The sequence below is a fragment of the Anopheles merus genome, chromosome 2R (assembly GCF_017562075.2).
Source record: "Anopheles merus strain MAF chromosome 2R, AmerM5.1, whole genome shotgun sequence".
Classification (NCBI taxonomy): domain Eukaryota; kingdom Metazoa; phylum Arthropoda; class Insecta; order Diptera; family Culicidae; genus Anopheles; species Anopheles merus.
Genome location: NC_054082.1, coordinates 39,754,076 through 39,780,877, shown reverse-complemented (window position 1 = coordinate 39,780,877; position 26,802 = coordinate 39,754,076). Strand labels below are relative to the sequence as shown.

General features: G+C 46.4%; 2 protein-coding genes across 13 annotated transcripts in view; both read left to right on the top strand.

Annotated features, from left to right (window-relative positions):
- LOC121603531 (cadherin-87A) overlaps window positions 1-26,802 on the top strand; it is a 133,932-nt gene that overhangs the window by 29,072 nt on the left and 78,058 nt on the right. For 10 of the 12 annotated variants that reach the window (XM_041932379.1, XM_041932385.1, XM_041932374.1 and 7 more), the window contains 2 exons: window positions 6-232; window positions 23,936-23,964. The gene's annotated coding sequence lies outside the window, so the exon portion shown is untranslated. Of the gene's footprint in view, window positions 1-5; window positions 233-4,981; window positions 5,133-6,231; window positions 6,420-23,935; window positions 23,965-26,802 lie in introns of those variants that run through there. The other 2 variants (XM_041932384.1, XM_041932383.1) reach the window with 2 other exon arrangements.
- On the top strand, window positions 421-1,971 carry LOC121603533 (protein D2-like). The gene is made up of 2 exons (XM_041932386.1): window positions 421-1,038; window positions 1,147-1,971. Exons 1-2 carry the CDS (start codon window positions 614-616, stop codon window positions 1,295-1,297), a joined length of 576 nt encoding a protein of 191 aa, XP_041788320.1. The 5' UTR covers window positions 421-613; the 3' UTR covers window positions 1,298-1,971.

The following is a 26,802-nucleotide window of genomic DNA, read 5'->3' as shown; positions in this document are numbered from 1 at the left end:
TGCAGACTGAATATCACATCCAATTGACCTACATTTGGCTCTCGCCTCACGTTGCAGGAAGTGGCAACGCCAGCCTTACCATTGGTGTGAACTCTCCCGGCAAGCTTCAGGTGACCAGATGAGCTAACACCACGCTAAGCTAGCCGATCGGAAGCGCTGATAAAGGCAACTGCATTTGAGCAGCAGCAGCAGCAGCGGTGCATCGAGGCAGTGTCATCCCTGCCCCAGACCGGTAAGTGTTTGAATGTGTGAACGCGCCCGCCCGAACCATTCTATTGCAGTTGAATTATTCCCACTCATCGCGCTCAAGTGCGCAGTGCGTTTAAGGGTTGTTATTGTGCGGTTATCATTCCCGGGGCGTCACGCGGATGCTGCTTATTATGACAGTCCTCTGCTGATAGTAGGCGCTGAGTGTGTACGTTCGACGCTTTGCTTTGCTCACTTGGCTAACCTTTACCGGAGTTATCGGTTTGTGATAGGGCTGGCCGTCAACAGATAGACACCAAGTGAGGGCGCTTATCGGCTCCGTCGGTGTGGTGTTGTGTGTGTTTCTGGTCTGGTTTTGCGACCACAGCCCGTCAGTGTCTTACGAGCGACCGGCCGGTGCAGAGACATGCAGGTGGACATTGGGCAGTTCTTTGCCGAGCATGACATCGTGCCGATGCTGGTCGACCGCGCACCGGACGCGTTCGCGAAGGTAGTGTACCGGGGGAAGAAGCTGGTGGACGCGGGCAAGGAACTGTCGCCGGCGGAGGTGCGCGAGGAACCGAAGGTGGAGTGGTACGCGGACCCGACCGCACTCTACACGCTCATCATGACCGATCCGGACTCGCCGAGCCGCATGGAGCCGTGGAACCGTGAGTTTGCCCACTGGCTCGTTGGGAACGTCCCCGGGCGCCACGTCCAGAACGGTGACACGCTGTTCGAGTACATTCCGGTCTTTCCCCGGTCGGGCGTTGGCTTCCATCGGTACATCTTTCTGGTGTTTCGGCAGCAATCGTGGAACGACTACTCGCAGGCACCGCGGGCATCGAGCAAGTACGTCTGAGTGCAGTTGAAGCGATGGGGATTATCCCGCTTTGGCATGGCATTGGATTGAAGCTGGTTTTAACGTTCCTTCCTTCCCTCGATCTCGTCTGTTCACAGAAATCGGACGCCACGGATACGCTTCTGTACGCGAGATTTCGCCCGACACTACAGCTTGGGCAGCCCGGTGGCGGGCAATTTCTTCATCGCCCAGTACGATGACTACGTGCCAGTCATACTGTCCCGATACCCAGCGTCGGATGATTACTAGCTACGCTTGTTGTGTGAGCGCCTGTGTACCTTGTACCATTGTAAGGGTGTTCTCGCGCGTGTGTGTAGGATCGAAATCAATTACCAAGATCAAACAACAACAACATGGCAGTACAGCCGGGCCCATACAGTCAACAGTAGCAATTGCATTTTTTATGCTTGTGTGTTGCCGGTGCTTCCATGTGCGTGCATTTGCGAGTGTGTGAGTGTGTGCATAGACTTGCTGTCCAACATTCCCGCGGGGGTACGATCATTGATCATAAAACTCATTAAAACAAGCTCGGCCATTGTGCAGGGCAGAGTTCAGCCGGGGGACCCCTTTGCACGGGGTTTGCAACGATTCGATTACAGATTTCTGACATCCTGATTGTGATCAGCCGCTTGAATAAAATGAGGCCACCCAAGGCACACACACATACGCAAACACATCCCTGGCAATGACCTTCCAGTGTTGACCGTACTGGCATGCAATCGCGCTCTGACAGCGTCGACGGTTCATCGTGTTTACACTACCCGCGATCCGGTAGGGCTAGTGTTGCAATATTAAAATCGTTAAACCTTTTAAGCCCTTCTTCCTTTCCCCTTTCGTCGCTCGAAGCTCGAATAAATATTGACCCGCGTACGCCCTGTGCGTTCGGGTTGCGATTGTTGTGAACGGTGCGCGACAAAACCGAACGGACTGCGTTGCATTGTTTTACGGCGTTGAGAAAGAAAGGCTGGTGGATAGTTGTGAGGTTTTAAATTAACGAAATTTCACGATTAAACATGCACTGCGAGCATAGAACCGGTGGGAGTCTAATACAATATTGCTGCAATACTTTACGCGCTGCATCCTTCTACTATGCTGATTGAATTATCTACTAAAAGTGTATGAAACTGTGCTCTCCCTTCTCCGGCATCTCTGTCTCATTCGCCGAACGCTGCATGCGTGAAGGTTGTGTTTGAGGTTGTGAAAAGGTTAAAAATTTCATTTGATCTCGGTGCCAAAGCCGAGTGTATGATTGCATTTATGGTTGACGCCTGGTGCTCGTGCGGCTGAAGCATGTTTCACTGCCTGCCTTTGGCCTGGCTGGGCGAGTTACGAGAGTGGGCAAGATAAGGGTTAGGTTTGCCTGTGCACCAGCGTGATGGATATGCATAATTTGATTTAGCTACAGTTTGAAACTATGTGGGTCAGCTGCTGTGGGAGTCCTATGTGCACCACGGATGCAGCAAACGAAATGTTAAAAGTCGTATGATATGTTAAAAAGTTCCATCGTTGGACTGCCCACACGAGAGACTATCATAGAGATGTAATAATATTATTTAATTGTGAACAGTTTTTGTTTCTTTTCGGGATACTGCAACGTTGATGTTCCAATGATATTTACATCGTTGCACTGTTGCGTTTCTGTTTTTTTTTAGCTTTAAACATTGATGGGAATGTGACACGTTACGTTGATTTAAGGTAAATAAATGGGAGCAATAACTAGTGAAATGGTATTTTCTTTAGTATATTGTTTTGCTACTAAAAAGCATCAGAAATTTAAAATGACAAAATATCACAAGCATTCTTGGATAGGCTAACATACTTTTTAAGGGAAAATTATATTGGAATTATTAGCTCATTTGAAATAGTTTATATTTAACATGTAGTTTTATCTGAGTGAAATAGAATGCAGAAAAAGGCTTATAGAATTTTTAAATCCCACTCCCCTTCAACAGCTAGAGATAATTTGAAACAAAATGTAAAGTAATTTACACTTCCAACATCAACGCCAAAAAATCTCTTGCAGTAAAAACCCGCTTTCACGATTCATTAGCCAACAGATACGTAAATATGTTGAGGTTGTGGCAAGGGGTCTAAAACACACCAGCCCTCACAAGCGCTTGTTGAACTAATGAATGGTATGTAGTGACATGTTCCACGAATTTGATGGTGGTAATAATGTTTTGTTTTTTGTTTTCACGTGCAAACAATCTACCATACAACCATGCTGCCGTTATCTCACCTGAAACGACCAGCACCAAAAGGCGATGTAAAACTGGGTAGATGGAACGCGTCCGCTTGGAAGAGAATATTTTGGGAGTAAATAGATTAAACGTCATCAACGCAATTATTATGGGACAAAAAAAAAAACAGGATTGGGCAAAAAATGCGCTGGAAAACTGGTACGTGAAAATAGAACCAGACAAGATAGAGGTGCCGTGGGAATTGAATATGTACAGAGTGCAATAAAAAAGAACACAACCGTATCCGTCGCATGTACCATCATATTTCCATGTTTCGGCTGTTAGCCCACTCATCCTACGCACGCTTGTTTGTTCATTATAATGATTTCACATATATGTGTGTGCTCTGGTCAGCGTTGGGTAGGATAGCGTTTGGATGGTGGATAATCCCTTCGGTGCGATGAATGCGATATTATCATGCGCGCCTACCGTTATTTCGTAAGCAGAAGGGGTTTAGCATTGCAAAGCGTTCAAACGCACGTTGGGTGCCGGCGCAAAGGCACGAGGAAAGGTAAACAAAATTTTAATACGTGAAATAGAAACTACCGTTTGCGCTTGGTACGAACGAACCTATTCACAGGTGGGAAAGAATTAAGCAGAAGATAAAATAAAAACAGAAAAAGCATAAGTAACATGTTGCAAATTGGTATTGCATTTTGTGCCGGACCATGCACCGTTATCAGTGAGTGGGCCGGTCTACCGGGAACCGTAGGCAAAATCAACATAGTTATTCGTTTTCATTAATGATTTGAAACATGATAAACTACACGACATGAATAGCATCGGTAGCACAGAGGTTTAAAACTGCCTGCCTGAAAACAATAAAAAATAATAATAAAAACAAATATGTTTGAAAGGTTCTTTTATCTGTAACCGTTCAATAGTTTCATTTGTATCATTTTTAATTTCTGTACGTTATGAATCTTTTATATTTTGTCAAACTACTAAAAAGTGTGTCAAATATGTAGTATGTTAATCTACTAAACAGCTGAATATGAATATAAAACGTTCATTAAAGGGCAAAGAATAAGACTCTTATGACAATAACAAGAATCAATAAAGAAGGCAAATGATATGGTTTGAATGCAGGAAATCTGGAACCTTGAAATATGTCTTAACGTTTTAACGTTTTTGATGCTTGAACTCGTCTTTCTTTAATTCTCATTCCTGTTTTCTTCTTCCTCCTGCTAAAACTGCTAAAGCATCTTCATAGCCGCCCATGCTTTGCCCCAACAATGAACTCGGTGAACATTTCCCCAGCCAATACTCTACTTTAGCCGCCCGCGGTTGTGCAATCCTGCCGCCAAGCGGCTAAATCCTTAGGCGGCCCTGTTAATATACCTTCTCTGTCTGCTACGGGTATGAATTTCGTAAACAAACCTCACCTTGCGGGCTGTAAGGTTTCAGAAACCGCCTTCCATTGGAACATGCGCACAACAACCCAACTACGTGCAACATCACATCCCTCCCCAGTGAACGAATACCGCTAACGCAATTTGTATCATCATCAACCGGCGAACGGTAGCGACCCGAACGCGGCATAGACAGCGTCTCGGTATTTGCTCCTTTTTGTCCGAGTCCGGAACCGAAGCCGTATGCTGTGAGCTTACAGCCGTGTGTGTTTTGATGAAAAAAAAAGTAACTGGAAAAACGCATGCTAGTACCATCGGGCTAGAACCTTTCGCTCGGGCTCCAGTTTATGTCGGGACGTGCACAGAAACGGTCGTCGTATCTTGTGCGGCAAGAGCGTAACGAATTTCGTATCACACGCGCTAACGCAGCGCGAGTGAAGGGTGCGCTATAAGGATCACGCGGTTTTCGGCCTGCGGTAATCAAGCGACTAGGTGCGCAGGGGTTTGCCTCAGCCCGTTGTTCTTGTTGTTGTGTTTTTCTCCTTCTCTTTTGGCAAACCTGTCCATCTGTCTATCCGTCTGTCAGTGTTTTCGTGTCGTGTTCTGTGTGTCTGCCGGAGTGACGGGGTCAGTTCATTTCACCGTGAACGTTATCGGAGTGGAAAGGAAAGCGCGCTGTCGCTGACGACCGAGAGGCAAAGCTTTCTCCGCACCTTGGAACGTATGCATGCGTACAGATATGTATAAGTGTCTATGTGTGTGTATGTGTGTGTGTATGTGTGCACATCAGTGAGTGTTAGGTGTTTGTGTACAGATAGGCTAAAGCCAACTAGAAGAAAAAGAGCAGAAAGCAAGTTTGCAAGCACCCACGGTTCCGGGCAAAGATATTTCTGGTAGATTTGTACCTTCCCTCACTTCCTCTTTTTCTCCGCCTGCCATTTCCTAACCGAGCTCTCCCACACGTTTCGTTCCCATCTCAACCGCCTCAACTTATCCGTTCTTATTGGCCCGTGCAAAACGCAACGAAGCAGAAGTTCTTGGTGCCGTCTTGAACCTTGTTTGATCAAGAGCCGGTAGCTGTTGCTTTCGTGCACATTCCGTGCTATCCACCGTTCGACCCGGTGCGCTTGTCAATCGTCGTTAATTTACTTCCCACTGCTTTCCAGCACTCTCTCACGGTGTGGTGTGTGTTTGTGTCGCTTGTGGGTCGCGTGATTTTGCCGGTCTGTGCATATTGCACTGTGCCAGTGAACGGGCGACAAAGGGCGGTAAGGCAAGTGCATGTGTGTCACGGTGCAGTGCACGCTTAGTGCACGGATCGACTCATTACGGTCGGGTCGGGAAAGCAAATGTCATTAGCGTTTGATACGCGCTAGCCGGAAACGCGGTGGAGACGCCCGGTACAATGCCGGGCGATGTGATTATAACTGATTGCAAGCGGATCGTGTGCGATTGATGTTTAGTGTGGTGTAAATTTGTGTCATACGCTAGCGGCAGCGCACCGTTTCCAGGAATGGATTTAATCCTTCCTGATGGGAAGGAATAGTCGACGTACGACTGATCGAAATATTATTTTTGCTCCCCGTTGCAGCATTACCCTCCAGAGCATTTAGACAGCTTCATCAGCACAACCACAAAAAAAAAATCTTACATCTTTGAATAAAGATAAAGCAAAAAGTGTATAGAAAAGCTGTCAGTGTCAGTTTACATTGAAAATATTTTTTTACAAAAGTTCCATGAATTAAGGATTAAATCTTAACTCAAGCAACAAAACCTAAGGTAAGCATGTAACATTCGCTATAGAGGGGCTGCATCATGACAGTTGATATTAATAGAATGTCGATCCTTTGTCCCCTTATTGCTCGTTGTAAATCGATTCCAGGATTTTAATTATCCTGAGCTTTTCCATCCTCCTTTCTCAAACCCCGTCAAAAAAAAAACTTTCTCTCCCGATCAGAACCATTCCGAGTATGGTTTATTAAAATTTTACCGCTCGTAATTAATTATTTTGATGATTACCAAACGTGCAAACCCATTGAACCTGCCTTTTCTGTTTGGTCCCGTTCGTGTTTCTGCGCTGCTCGGAAATTTATCTGTCCCTCCAGCGACCAGGCAACCAGCTAGATCCGCGTCCCCAGCAACGGACTGCTTCACTGTCAGTTCCGTCGGGTTGGAACCCGAAGCGACGAGTTGGCTCGAGCGGGGCGAAAGTTTGATCGTACAACAAGCATTTTCACCATCCTGCTTCGACCGTCAGCGTGCTTTTTTGTTTTTGCTCGCCCGTGCTCGCTCACACCCGCTTTGTGTGCAGCGTTTCCATCCTGACCACACTGCCCGGTACCCTTTTCGCCATCGGATCATTAGCGTTTCCTCCACCCACAAGCCCAGAGTGGAAAAGCGAGAGCGGGCGAACGAACGAGAACAAAATTTATAATCTCGACCATAATTAGACTTCGACCGGCGGAAGTAATCATGTCCGGTGGCGCATCTGGTTCGCCCGGCTGCAGCTGTGCCATCCACGGCATCCTTCCTTTCGCCCGCGGTCTGCGATGTTTGCGGATGGTGGCTGGTGTTAGGAATCCCATTGCATCCTGAGTGCGCGCGCGAATGTGTGTGCGTGTTTGTTTGTGTGGGTTCCCCGTTCCAGTTGAGCGATTCGAAAAACGAGGTAAAACATAAACTTGACCGAGGCTTTGAAGTAGTGCCGTTCATAAAATGGCGTGTAAAAAGTCGTTAACAATATTGATCCGGTGTAATGAATGGTAAACAAACACTGGCGACCATGTTGCTGCAGTGGACGCGGGTGGAAGCGTTTGAAGCTGCTTTTATTGTCCTGTGTGCGCTTGTTTTTTATTAATAATTTCATAATGGCTTGCCGTACAGGCTGCCGAGGCTGGATAGCAGCTACACATGGTGGAAGTAATAATTAAATTACCTGCCCCCTCATGGGTGCGTAATGTGTGTGAGCGAGCTTACAATGTCCACAGGGTATCATGATTTTGCAGCTGCACACGCATACACAAAACGGCAGGTTATTTAGGTCTCAGGAAGAATGTGCTGTTGGGATGTGTGCTTGCTATGATCCTTCCTTACATTTATTATCTTGTCCGCGCTGTTGAACTTTAGGTCGTTTTATTGCTCGTTTTGCCGTGCCCATAATGGACTTTAATTTTTAACAAACAAATCAAATATTTGTCGGCTCGGTGGGGTTTTCCCGACAGGAGCGTTTCGTCATTAATCATTCAAAGGTTTGGTTTACAGTAATTAATTATTCGTCCGCCCGGATGTATCCCCGTGACCTTTCTTGTGCGGTTTGACCCGGTTGCTGGTTTGCATCTTGTTCGAACGGGAAGCAAACAACAGCAACATACACTGAAAAAGCATATGGATATAATTACTTTCGCTGGAATGCGATTTGGGTAAGAGTTTGCCTCATACATAATTATCTGTACGAAGGCACGCAAACACCGGAAACGAGGTTTTTCCGATGAAAATACATCTGCTACAAGCAAATGAGATAAGCAGTGTTTTCCACACAGAGAAGAGGGGAAATTAGTGTATGTGTGTGTAGGACAGAGAGTGAGTTTTAAATGCTCATCAATCGAAATTCATTCACTTACCATGGCACCGTGCGCAGTTCGCACAATCACAATCAGTCCAGAATCGGAAGCGGGCTCTAATTTTACCAGCTGCGTCCATTTCCAGACCCGAACACCGTCCTGTCCCTTCGCCAGTGGTGGGTGCTGTCGGTCGTTTGTCATGGGAGAATCATTTATTACGTACCTTTTGTTTTCGATTGAAGTTTATCTCAAATCGATCCAATTAGGAGCCGCCATTCGGTTTGCCTTTTTGTCCTTCTCGATTTCTTCCCGCCCTGCGTCGCAGAACGATGGTTGTACTACTGGCGGTACCGAATGGGCGTTCTAAAGGACCGGTTCGAAACGGTTCGCCTTTATGTTGTCCGCTAGTTTAAAGCGGGCAGGAAAAAAGGGAAAAGCTGCTCTGTCTTCAGGATACCGGAGCGCAGCGGAAGCGGAAAATAAGGATGCTATTTATGGTACCGGAATTAAAACAGAAGTCTCGCAGCGCACACCGTGCTTTGTGTCGGTATCTATGCTCCGGGCCAATCAAAAGGCTAGCTGTTCACGGTGGATGATGGGGGAAGTTAAGCAGAGAAACAGTGGTGAATGAAAGTGCTTTGGGGAAAATAGCACAAAACAATAGACTCACAACGGTGACAGACCTCCTGCTGGTGCGCGACCATCATCACCTTGCCGCGTTGCCTTACCGTTACTCGGACAATGGAATTGTGCCACGTGGGGGTTACTAAGATGGTGGTACACAGGAAGCACGTGCTGCACGTGGTATGTTGGGTGTGCAAGAACTTCTCCCGAGCGTTTGGACCGCGTCACACACAGCGCACACTGGAAGTGAGAAACCCTGTGAGTGGAGACGATCGACAAATGGTTCGCCTTTTTCTTCTTCTCCCCTTTCTTTAACGTTTTCACGTTCGTGGGCTTGACCGTGGGCACCTTCACGCGATGCTCGGCGCGCGACATGGAACTGGGTTGCCCTTTTTCTAATGAAATATTTGCCGTGATTTATCATCGTTCTTGCCACTTCATTGCCCATTCCATCGGTTACCGTGGCAACGAGGGGTTTGATGGGCGGTCAACAAAGGACCGGTGGGCATCATCGTCCTCTCGCACAGGAGTGGATAACACAGAGGGGAAACAAGGTCAGCTATTTATTTTCGACGCTCATATTCGGTTGTTTTCGGTGACGTTTTTCCAGACCCGGTTCGGTTGAAGATCATGCCGCTTCTTCCGTCTCTTTGGTAGCTTCTTCTCTTTCGTCATCGTTGTCACAATTTCCCAACGGTTTAGGGCATTCGATGTTGTTTATTTTTCCACAGCCCACAAACGCCTTGGCGATGCACGATAAGATCTTCCGCCAGGCCTGTCGTGGAGTTCATTTTTCGAAGTTATGCTTTGCAGAACATAAACACGGGCTTGTCGGTTCGTGTTTGGGTTCTGGCGCTTGACATGACTGTGCTCGCCAACTTGCAACGGCTACGATTGGCACTAGCTGGCCACCCGTTGGCAGTGCCAATAAACCAATCGTTTGGACCATGCTTTTCCTGCCACATGCTTCCGAACGTTTTGGGGTTTTTGTTGTTGTTTCGCTCTCCCTGTGGAACGTACACGCCAGAGTTATCACATCTTTGGGGTCCGTATGAACTCTCTGATTAGATTGGATCAAAACTTGTCCTGCTCTAACCATCCCGTCCTTTCCATATTATGGTCCTGCAGTGGGGTAGTTGGATGTATGCCTGGACATGTTGGGTGGGTGGATCAACAAAACAAACCAAAATCCCAAACTGGGCTCGGTTTGCTATGTTCCACGGCGTCGGTCACGACAGCAGACTATTTACGGACCGGAATGCGTGTGCGTAGGTGTGCGTGTGAAGAATTGGTTTGTGGCGCCCTCGGGGAGATAGGCCGAAAGTTTTATTTCGTAGAAAATTTCATTTCCACCAACGCGGGACCAGCTCGGGCAGCTTGGTACGGCGGCCGAGGCAATAAATAGTCACTGGGGGGAATGAATTGAGTGACAGGGCTGAAATTTTCTAAATTTGTTTGACATAAGTTACGAAGGGAGGTGTTTCGGAGCGATTGCGGTACCCATGCCGTTGGTGCGTACATGAGGAGTCGTCAGTGCTGGCTGCCAACCTTCACGATTCCGAGCGAATGTTTGGTGAAGGTCCATCTCGGGAGTTGGAACGGTAAGGTATGTCAGAAACAAGGTGATAATGTCCGGAAAGGAAAACATCTCAGAGGAATTATAAATGGATTACCGCTGTTGGCCGTGCGATGGTGATTGTGATGGAAGGTTTCAGGTTCTCGGGGGAAGCACTTCCGTGTGGTGCGGGCAAAGCAACAATACACAAACAGCAACAACAACAGCAAAAAACCCATCGTTTGGCACTGACGCTTGTTTATGAACATTGCTTTAGAAACGGATAAACTTTGATTGAGTTGCAATCGTGGATGCCCGGCGAGACGGGCGGCTCACGCAATTTTGCCACTTTGCGCCTTCTGCTGGTTGCCTGGCCTAGATGATAAGCTTTCATAAGCTGGTGGAAAATTTGTTCGAGTAGTGTAGTTTGCAGCGTGAAAGTTTTTGATATTGGAAATGCTAAGGAAGCAAAAGACATCCTAATCCAACTGCCACCCAATTTGCCACTTGCGGGCACAGGCTGTCGAGTGGAATGTAAAAAGTGATTGGAAAGAATGTTTGTGCCTTACGCAACAGCAGGGAGGATAATTTTGCGCGGGAAGTTTTGCTCATTACTTTGTAAGGTTTGTTTTTTCATGCACGTTAATGCATATTTTTCAAGGAATGTTCGACGCAAATTGTGTTGTTGAGTTGTTTCAATATTTGCAATTCATTGAATTGTTTAAGTATTCGTTGTAATGAACCCAAATACATGGTTTATTCACTCTTGACAGTTTCATGTCTGACAAAATATCATTCACATTGAAACATGGAACTTTATATTTTTCGTTAGACATTACAATTTTACGGTTGCAGTATAAAGGCCTTGGGTGTAGCCTTACCTGGGTATTTATTATGGCTATAAATGGTGTTTTGGTGCCAACTTTAATCGAGTGTGTACTGGTAATTGTTCGCCAACATAAAATAGTGACCTTTTCATTTACAAATGACTTATGAAATTAAAAAAAATGACATAACTGCTATAATTGTCGATTAATGTGCAACAATCAAGATGAGTTTGCTTAACATTAATGGAACGGTGCTAGCTAAATTACATACATCGCTAATCAAATTGTTCTCGCTATAAGCACATCTTGTGCCACCACTTCTTAGTGATCTGCTATTATGAAGCATTATAGCAGAGGTATGAATCTTGCCATTATTTATGGCAAATCTATCTCACAAGAGATTGAAGGCTTGTAACGATGCATGGGAGGATATGTTACGGAGTAAAGATTTGATGCGAAAAGTGTGTTCGATCTTAAAATATATTTTTCTCAAAAGTCACTATTTAAACATGACTCACAATCCGCTATGAACGTTTGATGAATAAAATAAAAATCTCTTCTGTATGTATTTTTACAACGATTTTTGGCAATTAAAACGATAGCAATTGGCGTACATTATATACTGCATTTAGATGTGATTGCCTTCAAATACCCATAAAACACACAGAACACACAGTATATCTACCGATGATGAATGTATCAAACTTTTCCGACAGAAACAGGTCGTCGAAAACAGCCGGTGGAAAACCCGCCAGCATGCACACTGAATTAAATGTAAAAATTCCTTTCTCTTCTTCCCCAAGAATAACGTACTTGGAACGCCCGACGATGATTGGTTTGGTTTCGTTCCGTGCCATATAATCCACGGGACTCACTCCGGAGCTGGAGTGGGCGCATTCAATCGGTTCCATTTGGTCCGATTTTCCTTTCACTTCCTTTCACGGGTTCTCTTTTTGTCCGGGCCCTCCCCGATCGAGGCCAGATAAATTTGGCAAAGTAAAATTTATAACGCCTGCAATCGAGCATCCGCGGCTCAAAATCGCCGACCGCGCCGATAGAGGGATACGACTGCTGGTGCTGGTGGTGGGTGGACAAACGCCGGTAGGAAAATGGTAGAAATCTGTCGGTTGTGAAATTGACCGGAACCAACCGTGGTGGAGGTGTGCCGGAAATTTCCGAGGAAAGGATTAACTAGTTAGCCTTTGCCGATCGCTTACCAAATTTACCACGCGAGTGTAGCGTAGAGTGAGGATACGGTCCGGGGCTGGCGCCATTGTGAAGATGCGTTCGTGCACAAGAGTGCACTGTTCGTCGGCTTGGGGATGATGGTATTGCAGTGCCGGGGAAACGATCGGAGAAGACCATGTACAAGAGCGATAACACGTAACGCGGGTCACCGGACGGGTACAGCTGGTCGCTCCGATTTTCATGATACGCGCGATCGCCCCGGCGCGGTTGCGTTGGTGGTCAATTCAATTTTTATTTATGCATTGCTAATGCAAACACTTTCCTGCGGTAGCGTTGGAACCCCGGCTGGCCGGCTGGCCTGCCCGACCAGTTCGTGCACGAGCACGCTGTCTTTTAATGCTGTTGAATATTTATTAGCACTGGGCACGGGCTTCCCTTTTTTGTTAGCCCAAGTGGAACATGGAGCACGAGGAAAAGCAGAAAATGGCAATCCGGAACTGCCCGGCGGGACCGGCACTGCACAAATGCAGCGTTCGTAGCGTATCGAGCCTGATTATATTGGCTACGCTGGTGCATTGGCGGTGCGTTTGGGGAAAATTTATAGCAATTTAGCTTAGCAAATAGAGCCGATTTGCCCAACTATTCGGAACTGGTTTGTGATGTAAGTAATTGAGTGAACTGCTAGGAAGGAAAACGACACCTCCTGCCTCCCACCCACCGTCGCCTGTGAATGATGGTGCATATAACTGCGTGGAGAAATGCATCGAAACCTTTTTTTGTTATGTTGGCTTTTTTGTGTGTGCTGCTTTCCCACCAGCAGCGTTGCTGTTCGAGTACGGAACAGAAAGCCCATTACGCGGTTTTCCACTCCGGGGGAGAAAATTAAGGACGATGGCAGCTGCTCTGCGTCGACATGGCATTACCCTATAAATATGGCAACACTTCGTGTTAATAGCGATAATAAACTGTACGTGATTGAGCCCGGCCAAACGATGCCCGGCTTGCGCTTGCGACTCTATTCGAGTTTCGTTCGCTGCTTGGGGTGTAGAGGACCTCGCTCCTCCAACCTTTACCGTGCTCGCACGCTCGAATGGTTGGCTTTTTGGCAAAACGGTACCAACACGCTTGGCTGTAAAGAATTTTGCCACGAAAGGCAGGTTTTTGCAGCGTTGTAAGGTTGACGTCTGACGGCTGTTTATTGCAGCACGCTACTAACCGCACCGATAACTGATTTTGCATAAATGTACCTCAGACCGTTCGGTTCGGTAACGGTGCGGGTTTCTTCTGTGGCAGGGAAAATTGTCCCCATTAGAGCGTTGCAGTGGTTTGTGCGGTCAGTGGTGATTTAGGTTGTTGAGCTAGTTGCAAGATTAATGGTACAACTTTGACATTTTTATGAATCATCGCATGCAACGATTGGACTAATGATTTTACTAGCATGAAGCTAGTGTAAATGATAGCATGAAATTCATTTTTATAAATTTGATAATAAGTGCAAACATAGGCCCAAATGAGCTATGAGAATAACAGACTAATGAATGTTGCTTATCACTGTAACAAAAATAGGATTAAAGCTTAATATGAGTTAGTTCACGATTGGGTTTTGAGTTAAAAACATGTTTATTTGTTTGCTTTTCATATTTTTCCATTATTTTACGACAAATTTACGAGCGTATTTACAGTGCAAGCATCTCGCATAGAAAAGAATGTCAAATAAAAGCGATTTTTCGTGTCATTCATACTAAAACAATGCACCACTGTTGCCCCTGTTAAGAAGAACAATGGAGGCGCCTGGTGAAACGTATAAATGATGGAAACGTAAATAATTGTCCCACTACCGTGCTTAACGGCTGTTGCTGCCTGCACCAAGGCATGAAAACAAAACGAACATGATCACGTCTATGTAACGGTCGAGCGGCATGTCAAACAGCAAATAGATATAAAAAGTGCGAATGAGCGTACTGCAGCTTCGAGGCGCTCATTGCAAACCCGCGCCCAGTTTGTGATGCAGCAGAGCTTAACAAAACGTTCCCGTGTAAATGCGAACAAAGCAACACAGCAAAACAAAACAGCAGAATGAAAAAATAAGCTTGGCCACCGACGTGTCCCCAGCGGTTGTGTGTTTTCTTGCGGCCTGTCACTTGGAATTGAAATCGATCATTTTTATATATGTGTTTGCTGATTGGTTCGGTAGCGCAAACACGATTGCATTACGTTTTAAAGTGGAAACGAACAAACAAAAAATAAAAATAAAACAGAAAAAATATCATCAACAACAACATACGCAGCCACTACCACGGTCTACATTTGGTGGGCTTTGCTATGCATCACTATTTTTATAAACCATCGTATAAATTGCACATCGTCGCAACCCCGCGAGCGATAAATAGTTTAGTCTGTGATGCACTATCGCTCGCATCCACTATCGGTGTGTGGTCCCGTGCTCCTCGTGGTGATAGTATATTTAATTGCTACGCCTGAGTGCTCCCGGTACGTGAGCGGCAATTTTATGAACCGCCCGCGCTGCGGCTGACCAGTGCGTTGGCGAGTGTCGTTTATTTTTTTTATTAATGTTTTAGGAGCTAGAAATGAATTACTGTTTTGCTTTTGGTTTTGGGTGTGGATTTGGATAATAAAGCTTTACGAATGATTGCACGTGCTGTCATTCTTTCTTTTTTTCCGATGAGAGGATAGAAAATTAGGTCACTATAAATATTTAATGGATCTGGTATCGAAAAACGTATGTTTTCGAAGGTTGCTAAAGAGAATGAAAACAATTTTTCACATTGCACACATTTGCAATCTCTGGCCGACCGGCAAGCAAGTTGCACTGTGCACTGTGGCGGGAATTATGCATAAGACACGGCTTTACACTCGAACGAAATTGCTCGAGTTTAAGCGAAAGCAGCGTTTTTACGTTTATAGTGATGTTTTATAGCAGCATTTGAAAGTATTGGACATGCTACGTGTGAACCAAAGCAAGTACACAAAGGCACACGCCGGATAGAGCCCAACACTGTCCATGTAGTGTGCTTGGATGTTTGGTGAAAAACTTTCATTGTACGTCTGCTTGAATGGGGTGTTCAAGCTGTCACCGGTCGGTGGGTAAACGTGAGTGCTGCTTACCGAAGGTGTAAGCGAACCAAACAGATACAGCCCGAAATACCTCACTCGACAACAGATGTGCCGGGTACGGTACGCTCAGTCGGCTAGGGTTTTACGCGATCTTTCTTTTTCGCTCACTTCCGGCTGGTAGAAAACTTTCCCAAGTGTGTGATCCGTTCGGTAGGGTGGTCAGTGTAGGAGCAAAAGAGTATTTCGTTGTTGTTGCCGCTGCTGCTGCTGCTGCCTCGTATCCATTGGGTTTCGAAAAGGCGACCGGTCGTTCAATACGGTGTGCGACTCTTCTTGAAAGCTTCCAGGAACAAAGTGACAATTGTAAACACAGCCATGGTTGAGTGATGAAACGGCCGGCTGCCTGCTGTCGTCCGTTTGGAGTGGGGAAGGATTGTCGGTGGTCCGGCGAATGGAAGATAATGCCTCTTAAAGGATTGCTAGCCCTGGACTGGGCTACTGGCTACTGGGACTGAAATGAGTCGACGTATCTACGGGTTTTGCTGTAAGAAAATGGAGAACGGAGGAAATACCATCGCACGATCTTTTTCGGGGCGCACCAGCCTGTAGTAGCCGAGTGAAGCCGAGCCAACCACAGGCACTTGAGCGAAAACGGCAGCTGTTTTGGTTGTTGTTGTTGTTGCTATGGAGTGGTGGGTGAGGTGGTTCGAGAAGACGGCAAATCTGCTCCTAAGTGCGGTTCAAAGCAGTCGCGTGGGCAGTACGGGAGGAAACAAAGGAAGCAACCGGCCGGGCTGTGGGAAATGAGTTTTGGTTTGGATGTCTTTCGGGCCGTTTCTTATCATCGAAACCATCGTCGTCGGTTGTTGCCCAGGCCGAGTTAGGTGTGGGGTTTTTTGGGATACTATTATCCGATCGACTAACCGACCATAGGGCCAAAGGGAGCGAGAGAGAGAGAGCGAGTGAGTGCACACAGATGGTGATGTGGGTTTGTTTGAGTGGTTTTTGTTTTCGTACTTATGCGGCCGAGGGTATAATTTCCAAGTGTAACCACGGGGACCATTTACGGCACAAAACCGACCCTCCCTTGACCGACAGTGCCGCCCGATCGGTATGAGTCGGTGACCCGAGCCTGTAATCTGTTGGTCGGATCTGAAGCGGCACTGAACAGTACAGTCAATTCCGGGTAAAGCTATGAACTGGAAAAACTGAGACCGGCAGTAGATATTTATTCGCCCCGGGGTGAGTCGGCCACGGTGCTGTAGTTGCTTATCGATGCACCGGGCGTTCGTGCTAATCGGCCGCGGGAGTACGGGAGGCGAGAGGCAGTGGAAAACTTTAGTCTGGAAAGTTTTCCACGCAAAGCGAAGCATTAAGTTCAGTGTCGGCGGTGGTCGGAGAAATCGAACCGGGCTCATTTAGAGCGGGTGTTCTTAATTTGCCCTGCCACGATGTACCGGTAAACCCGCTAATGAGGATGCATAATGAATACCAGGTACGGACGGGACTACACGAGACGAGACAGCTTGTAACCGACATTGGTGACGCAAGCGAAGAACGCCAGCAGCAAACTTTTATTTTATATTGCAAGCCATTGTGGGGGGACGAAAGCAAATTGCATCCGCACTCACGATCGAACTCATTGCCGCTCATTGTTGCGCACTGTTCGTTGGAGAAGCAAAAGTTTTCCTCAGTGCTTCAGCATGTGCTCATCACCTGGGTGGCGGTAGGGTTAGCCCTGAGCTTAATGTTTCCGCTTGACACACGACCTCTCGGGGGAGCGAAGCGTTTCGAAAAGTTGGAGCCACGCTTAGTTTGTAACTCGGTTAAATATGATCCGTGCAGCTCATGTATTATTTATACGGTGCAACAACTGTCGGGAATACAAGCAGGCAGGAGCGGTGGCAACGACATGCAAATAAGAAAAGGATGTGGATGTTTGCAATGCAGCTTTTTGTGTGCTTCGTGCAGGATTTCGGTTTCATTGGAATGATAGAATACAAAAAAGCTAGAATTTCTTTAGATATTGTTTTTGATGCTTAAAGGAGAAAAAAAACACGAAGACGAAGATTCCTTGTCCAAGAAATAAGAAGTGCACATCTATTTGAGATGGTAGAATCGTTGCGAAACACAGACGATAAGATTTAGTGCCCGAAAGACACTAATCATGATTTAATTTCTCTGCTGGAGTAAGCGAGCGAAAGTGTGATGGAATGAGTGAGAACTCATAAATTAATTAGCTCAAAATAATGTTACTCCAGCAGCGTAATTACCTACTTCCTTCTTCACATCACATTACAGCCCAGCTGACGAGGTCCGCGTGGAAGGCCGAAACCTTCCGGCGGCAGGGCATGATCCCGAGCTTTATTTATTGGATGTTCATTGTTCACTGGCTTGGGACCGCGCCGCCGCACGTACGCCATGTTGATTTCGTGCAAATAAATGTAATTATGTGCGAAATTGTATGATTTTATCGGGGCAAAGAGACCCTCTTGAGCAGAAGGAAACCAGTTCCTCGAACATTAACTCGTCCGAAACATCGCTTTACGGGATGGGCGAAATGAAATGAGCAGTTTTCTTTCCACATTCCGGCCACTGCGAACGCTTGTCATTCTAGCACGGCGGCGGCGTGTCTTGAGTGTGCTGCTCCCATCGCACACCTGTACACGATGCTTTCGCTTTCCGATCACGTGCAACCGGCCGGTGCCGTTTAATCAGGATAATAAATTTTGCCCTCTCCTCCTTTTTTTTCCCTTCTGCCACAGCGTAACATGGAGCAGTGCTTTCTGATCACACCGCTTACACTGTTTGACGCCCTTGAAAAGCACGGCACCCAACAACACCCTGTGCCGTGTCACGCACCAGGACCAGCACGAGCTCGTAGTTAACACTTACAAACTGCTACCGCCGCAGCCTTGTGGACTCGGGACGTTGGTTTGGCCAGTTTCAGGACAAAACTCAATTACAATTCAATTATCATCTCACTGCCCACTCGCTTAAACGATGCGGTATATACAAATACCTGTACGCATGGGTGTGAATGTGGGTGTGTGTGAGTGTGTTGAAGAAGGGGAATGTCACAACTTCCTCCTTGCACTTGCCCTGTGTGCCGTGTTTGAACAGAATATATGATGTGCATCCGCCAAGAAGTCTGCGGGGTCGAGAGCGCCAAACCTTCCAACGGGACGCTGTAGACCAAACTTTGAGCGGCAGAAGATGAAAAAGAAGCCACAATTTATGTACGTTACAGCGGGAATGGGGATAAAAACTGCCGGAAGCAGTGGCAAGAGCAAGTTTTGGCTGGGGAAAAAGTTTTTCTTCAACACCGCACCACACATGAGGCGCACCCCTTTCGAAGACGGTGCTGGGTGTTTGGCTTGGAAAGGCGAAGTTTCCGGGAAACTGGTAACGCTGCTCCTGACAGTGCGAGCGAGCGTGCCAGAGGGCTGAGGCTGTCGAGCTGTTCGACCCGGCGATCAATAGGGGGGTCTGTAGCTGAAGAGATTGGCTTCTTCTCTGCCAGTGCTCTTGAAGGGTCGTACAGTCAACGGTGAACTAAACATTAATGCATCATGAGGAAAGGTGGGTAGTTATTTTTCCTGAATATATGTAGAATTTGTGAATGATTGCTAGGGGATAGAAAACTGTTCACATATGTTAGGTGGAGTAGGAATTAGATGTTGATTCGAATGTTCGCTGCAGATGGTACAGGTACAGCTGGTAACTGACAATATCGTGTAATGTAATGTAACGACGTAATAACGTCTTTTTGTACGAATGACTCACTGAATAATCATCATTTTATACGACATTATTTGTGAAATTTATATCACATTTTGAAATTTTTATTTATTATCAATTCAAGAATCATATGCTGCATCTACAATTTTAAAATAGTGTATACAACATGGACTGTAGCTCAAGCATGTTTCTATGGATCTTCTAAAGAAGCGCGGATGATGTTTGTCGAAACCAGGATAAATATGAATGATAAGAGTGTTGGTAAACTACTTTCAAGCTTAAATTCAAATACAGTCTGCGGCTTAATATCATCGCATGGTTTAATTTGCGTGTTCCCGACAAATTGATTTACTGGCAGAAGATCTCTCGACCTTTCTTTGCAGATATATGCCATCCATTTTTGCTTCCTCGACTCAAATATATCGACGACTGTTCGGTAAAGTGCACTCAGCGATATTTCATTGTGAAATAAGCTTTATCTAGTTAGCATGTCGGACGAGAACCGGTGTTTTCAACATGGTATGGTCGTTAGCCGGTCTCATGGTACAGTCGTCAACTCGTACGACTTAACAACATACCCGTCATGGGTTCAAGCCCCAAATAGACCGTGCCGCCATATGTAGGACTGACTATCCTGCTATGGGGGGAAATCAATAAGTCACTGAAAGCCAACCCCACAAGTGTGTTGGCAGGCCTTGACCGGCATCGGTTGTTGAGCCAAAGAAGAAGAAGAAGTTAGCATGTGCATTAACCTGAGGTAAACATAAAGTTATTTTCCTGCTGTAAAGAGTTTCTGGTACTCAGCTTTGCCCCGCCGGTACCATTAATGGAAAGTAATTTCATTTTTACATTTGTTTTCCCATAATGTTAGCATTATGAATGAGGCCAGGCACATGCCATGAACATATCGTACAGACAAGCTCTTATAGCGACACGAAGCACACTAGACATAAGTAGCATCTTCATCAGTACAACAAGAACAAGGCACGTAGCTCAATTGAAAATCCTTCCCGCGAGCGAAACATAGGCGGGCGTGACGGTAGAGGACTGTAGTTAGACAAAAATGATGTAAAACTTCGTACCAAAGTGTCACCAGAATAATGAGGGCAAGTGTGACAGTGCACTTTGCCCCTTCTCAAGCAAGCATTATTTAAGCACGGGAGCATCTTTAGCGACAAAGTTACCTTTGCCGATGGCATGGCTTTTCATCTAGCGTGAGAGCTGTCGCTCGCGCTCGGTGCGGGGTTGTTACCGTCCATCTAGGGCAAAAGGCACTACTTTTAATGACTCTCATGAAGCCACTTGTCGGTGAAACATCGTAGCGACATGCTCTCAATGGTTTCTTACTTGGATGGAGCTGGAAAACACCACAGTGGCAGAAAAATCTGCAAAACAAAGCGGCAAATAATGTGTTTGTTCGTGTTGGTGAAAATTTTACAACGCAAGACAGGTGAAGCAGCATTCCTAGAAGCTCATCATCATCATCATCATCAACAACAACAACATCATCATTATCATTAGTATTGTCAGCTGAAGACAACATGATGCTACATTGTGCCTTTTGCTTGTGAATAGTTTCCTGCGTTACTTGTTCCCATGTTTGTGTGATCCGTTTTGCGTTTCGTTCTGCCAACGGTTGCGTCCTTGAACGCCTGATGTCCTAAAGCAATAACCATCAGCAGCCATCAGCATTTTTCGGAAGAATCACAAGAATGCCTCACCACAGCTGTAGCTACTTTGATAGGACATACCGAGACCGTGGCTTTGGGATTGCTCGACAATCTCTGCCCACCCATCCCGCTCCTCTGACACAGCAGGCCAGAGTGGTCGTAGCGAAACGAAGCGCCGGCATTTCACCGGTGTGCAGAGAAATTAATTATCTGATTTTGAGACGAAGGAAATGACACTCATTAAAAATTGTAACTGCGTAAATGGCGTCGCTGGCGGAGAGCGGAGAGTGGAGTGTCATGTTCCGGGAAGCTGGGTTTCTGTTGCCATGGCACTTTCTAAGAACCTTTCCGTATCCGTGTGGCTGCTGCTGATAGCCATCCTCCCGGTGTTGCTCAGTTGCTGCGTGTTCGACATCGGGCACAGGGCACACGGCAGGGCAACAGGGCAGTGTGGAGCTAAGCAGCTCTGTTGTCATGCTCAACCTGGCATTGCAATGGGTGTTTGGGAGGGGGAATGGTTTTGGAGGTTACGCGCGTGGAAGAATGTCCGAATTGGAATGTCCCGTGGATGGGGACGTGCCGGGAAGAAGGTAAGCTTGTGCGGAACGTCCCACACCAGAAGACTGCACAGCTGAAGCTGATTGGGATTGATGGTGGCGTAGCAAACGGGTGGCGGCGGTGCGTACATTTTGTGAAAAGGCGTCGACCTTAATTAAACAAGAAAATTGGTCGCTTTTTACGACGCTGGCCTGTAGACCATGGCAACCGGGGGCCAGAACACCGATCGGGCGGCTGGTTAGGTGAGCCTAGGGAAATGCCTGCCACGGACGGACGGGTCTGAAACATCGTTCCGTGTGATATTATGGCAGGTCCCCTGTTTAGGCTCGTGTTTATGACGGCAAAATGAGAATCAAAAATTAGTTAGCCTGCCACGCCGATAGACGCAAGAGCAGCCGCTTGGCAGCAGATCATTAGTAACCCGCTTGATGGAATGACTAATGTTTTCGAAACTAATGATTTTGGGACCGGGCATTATCCTTTGATGGTGGTGGTTTGGGTGAGGTTTGCGCTGGGCACCGGATGACCCAATCCCCCTTATAGGGGGTTCATTTGTGTGCGTGGAGCGAATATTGCGATTAGACGCAGTGTATGTTCCGTTTACGCATTTTAGGTCCGTTTTTAAAGTGGAAGCATAGCTTACAGGGTAGAAAATTTGAGTAGAGATTTACTACTGATAAAAGAAACATCTGCAGTGTCATCACGGGGCCATGATAGCAAGATTCAGCATCACAATGTTAAATCATTATTTCTGTAAGGTAGTGAAAGAGGTAAGAGCCTGAAAGGTATTTTTCTCAAGGTTGGATCATTTTTTTGTCACAAGAAATAAAGCATTTGAATGATTGTACATGCATGAAAAGTGTTGTGATTTTACTTACGGTTTGCTAGTACTCGTTTCATTTGCTCGTTAGTCTTTGTCAGCTTTTTTTGTCACCCCCGGCTTTATTAAATAACTTTAAAGTAAAACCCTCACTTTGGTTACAAAATGTCAAAGCCAGCTCATCAAAGGAAGGCACTATTTGTCGCTATAGTTGAAGTGTGGTTTGCTGTATGCGACAAGTGCGCTCCATCGTGCCAGGTTGTCGTCGTGGTGCGTTCTGTATCCATGGTACCGCGGTGCCAGCGGCGTAACTGCAGCAAGGTTGATTACCGGTACGGTGAGTAACGCTCTATCGTTGATCGAGCAAATCTTGCATGCAGACGACGGTGGGTTAAGTTTTCGTTTATTAAACATTAAATATGAATCATCATCGTAAACCCTCAACGCAAAGTCAAGCTGCACTGCCGGTCGCTCGGTGAACGTGGTTGGATGTGCCAGCGAGTGAAACATCAGAGACGGAGAGATTCGTCTCATATCTCCATCATACGCAAGGTTCACGGAAAGGGGAACTGAAGTCGGAACCAGGAAAAGTAGCGACGAAGATCCACTTTACGGCTGCATTAACCGACCGGTGCGCGTTGGAGAAGCTGAAGATACAGTTCTTTATCGCCGTGCCTCGAGCGGAAAGTAAAAAAAAGCTCTCACAAATACATGCACACACTTGCACACAGAAACACAAACACACACTTACACACACACTGAAGATAGTACCCGTATCGTTGGTAGAGATTTGCAGCAGCATATCTAGCGTCTTGGCATGGAAAGGATGGAAGCAACCGACAAAGAAAAGAGTAACCCGTGGGTGCGGGACAGGAAGTGGAAATTAATATTTAATGCTCTGCCAGTTTCCAGCGCGCTGTCTATTTCCAGTGTCCCTCCCGGTGAATGCATCAGCGTTAAGTGGCTTAGTTTTGAAATGGGAAAGTTGCGAGCTGCTGCTGCTGCCGCTTGTGCTCGTACTGCTGCTAATGCTGCAAGGCACAACGGCGGCCGAGAACCGGAGCAGCAGCAAACCGAAACAGCCGAAAGCTTTCAAGTAATGTGTTTGGCTGGGCTGAGAATGAGCAAATAGCCCGGGAAGTGGTACTCGAGAATGCCGAGTAAGTTAATCTGCACAAGTGCTGATTTTAGTGTGCGATGCAAGAGATCATATCTTGCGCCCAGGGTTGAAGTTTAACTTTCGTCGGCCTGTGTAGGCGACGGCGTGCGTGTTGACATTGAGAAGCTAATCCTGCCGGTTCGGTCTGTTTGTTTAGCGTGGTGCAGTGTTTTAGGTGTATCGTACATTTTCTTGAGCGCTGGCAAAGCGTATCTCATCAATTTTATGAAATGTTCTGTCTCATGCGATGTTGTAGAGAAATGTTGAGCACAGATTTCAGAATGTCGTGGTCTTGTTTTGGTTTAAGAGACTGCTTTAAAGGGTGATAGATAATGGTGACGGGAGCACAATTGCGTTGGGATTTGATATGCGTAAAAGGTTTCGTCTTGATCGGGAAAGCTAAACGAACAAATATGCAAAACATCCGCTCAACCTGGCTGAGAATAATTTGACTTGTAATTCACACCATTAAAGGTATTAGATTGTAATCGAAATCCATGTCTTTTGTTTCTTTCTAGCTAACGCATCATAAGAAGACCTTCAATTGGTAAGTAAAATGAAATTCACCTTCCCTGCAAAACCATTTCCGTGATGAGTTTCACTCCCTTCGCACAACATTCCTGTGCCATCAACATAAAACACAGTACAGGAATTTCGGGTAAAAGATGGACGAGACGTTGTGTTAGAATTTGGGTATGTTCGAACAATAGTTACGAAGCGTCCATGAGGTAGATGTTCCTTTCGCTCTGGTGGCGTACACTGAAACGAATGATCCGCTTTTGTAGCTGGGAAAGATACGGGACGTACGAAAAGTTTTATTGCAGTGGTGTGTACTTTCTCTCCACTGCTCGTATTATGTGTGCTGCCTGATTTAGGCATTATCTTGCCCATTAGAATAGAATAATCGCTAGAAGTATAGGTACGGGATGTGAGGATTAGCAGAAAAACGGAGATGGAATAAATTAGCAGTGTGGTTATCGCTTCCCACTGCCAGCACACTTGAAGCTTCCGCATGCGAAGCGTGAGTGTGTGTGTGTGTGTCTGGCTGAGAGAGAGAGACTCTCTCTTTGTTTCCCACGCATGTGTGCTTTGTACCGTGGTTCATGCTGGAGTGCTTGGGTGTCGGTGGAAATCGTTGAGTGGAAAAAGGAAATACTTCATAAAATCTGACTATGAGGTGGCATGTCCTTCGTCGGTTCGTGTTCATGCTACTGGTGTGCAGCAGCAGCATTAGCCGCAGCAGCAATTACTGGATCGAGGGGACAGCAGATTCATTTGTCTAGGCAACGTGTGAACAGCTTCCCGGGCTGGCTGCTGTCGGTCTGGTGTGAGACTGAGAAGTGACAATCGCACGGACAGCCTGTTGGAATGTTGGGTGGGGTCCTGGAGCAGCATTCGCCCGGCAGGCGTCTTCACCGCAGAGCGAGCGAAGGTCGCATGTGTGTCGCAGCGTCCGTTCGTGGGGTGGGCAATTTCCCATGCCACCCGGTTCGGTTCAGTGTCACTCACAGAACCGCCACAGCTCGTGGTCGATGAGATATGTGATGTCACGTTTCAAGTGCCCTCGGTAGAATCATTAGCCCAGGCTGTCTAAGAATAGGCGGGACGGCTCGCTTGGCTTAAGAACTGCACTGTTGGGGTCTGTGAAGGTGTGTGGCAGATTGTGTTCCACAAGCTAGCGCTGCAGTAAACGGGACGGATGAATTAGCTTTTACCTTTACCGACGAGTGGTTCGAGTGGCGAAGTTTTACCTTGCGGTAGCTGAAAAGGACCGGACCGAACGACTGAACGGGCCCACAAGAGATGGTTTGGTGTGCAAGTTTGCCCGAGAATGACACTACCGGCCCTACCGGTGCGCCTCGTTATCACGCTCACCGGAGGGAGTGCTTCACATATTGAAACGCCTTAAAAGCATGGCCACACACAAACGCTCCCACACACAGCCACAGTAGACTGATGGTGAGTGTGTGCGATGAAAGGATTGAAATCATTTGCAGTCAATTTAGCAGAGAATGTGAAAACTGCCAACGGTATGTTTTCCACTGACTGGCGAGCCCTCGTCCATTATCATCAGCATACGGCCACAGTGCCCGAACGAGGTTTGGATCAAAGGCAGGTAGAGTTTGCTAAACAAAATTTCCTCCCAACCAATTCCCTTACCATTTTCGAGAGCATCCAAAGGACGAGAGGTTTTGAGTACGTGCGTGTGTGTGTCAGTGAGCCTCAAAACGCAGGCTTTGTGGCTTTGTTTGAAAGTGATGGGTCGCTTGTTTTCCTTCCGCCCGCTACCTATAAAACACATGTACAGGAGAAGAGTTGGTAGAAGCAAGAGATCCTTACCACAGCCATCCAGTGGTCCGTTGATGTTCGCGCTTGATGAGGGACCGGTCGAAGGGTCGGGCATTTTTTGCCAGCTTTTGTTGCTGCGTTCACCCCCAATCTCCAATGTTAACACTGTCCGGTTGGCTGGCGCACGGTGAGTAGTTTGCGAGCCGGCCATTGAGCGGGGTAACTTAATTAATAAACTTTTGTAAACCCGGCCCGTAGGAAAGCAGAGGGCCCACACCAGGCCCGAGCTAGAAGTTGCTCCCGTGCGCCCAGCAGCAGGTGCTGTGCGAATGAGAAGTTGTTGCCAAATTGATCGGGACTATCAGGATGGGCGGAAAAGTTTACCATTTACATGGCTGAATGCGCCCGATCGGTATGTTGGTTTTTTATCATGGTGTGAAGATAAGTTTTCATCACCTTCAAAGCATCTCGATGGTGTTGAAGATTTGTGAGCTGCTGTTGATATAGGATGTTTATTTTCAGTGTTGATATTGTGCGGATTCGATTTGCGGGATCATTCCACCAAAGAACGTTGCTCTCTTCATATAGATATTTACGAGAGCTCTCGTTTTGAATGCATGGTAGGGAATGCTTTAATGTAAGAATAGGTAGAGCATTAGCAATAGTAAAATTATAAAAATTGAATGGGCATTTTTTTAGTAATTGGATAGTTATCAACTATGACTCAAAATATGAGGAATGTAATTTATTCCTGATACGCACATTATTCTGATAATCAGGCCATTTATATACCGTTAATTGTAGCGAAGCGTAGTTTGAATACTTGATAGAAGCCTTTTATTAAACGTTCCTCGAATCGATTAATCTACCGAAGCGTATTCTCTTTTAATTGACAGGAAAATGGTTTTATTTCTCTTTGGCACTGGGACATAACAAAGCAAAAAAAAAAAAAATCGCCGATTGCATCAAATGACCATTTATTCCCATTTTCATGGATCATTATTTGCGCTTTATAAAGTGCGCAAGCAAAATGATAAAGCTTGGTACGGTGAAATTCTTTACATTGATATTTACATCATACATCAAACCCGGAACC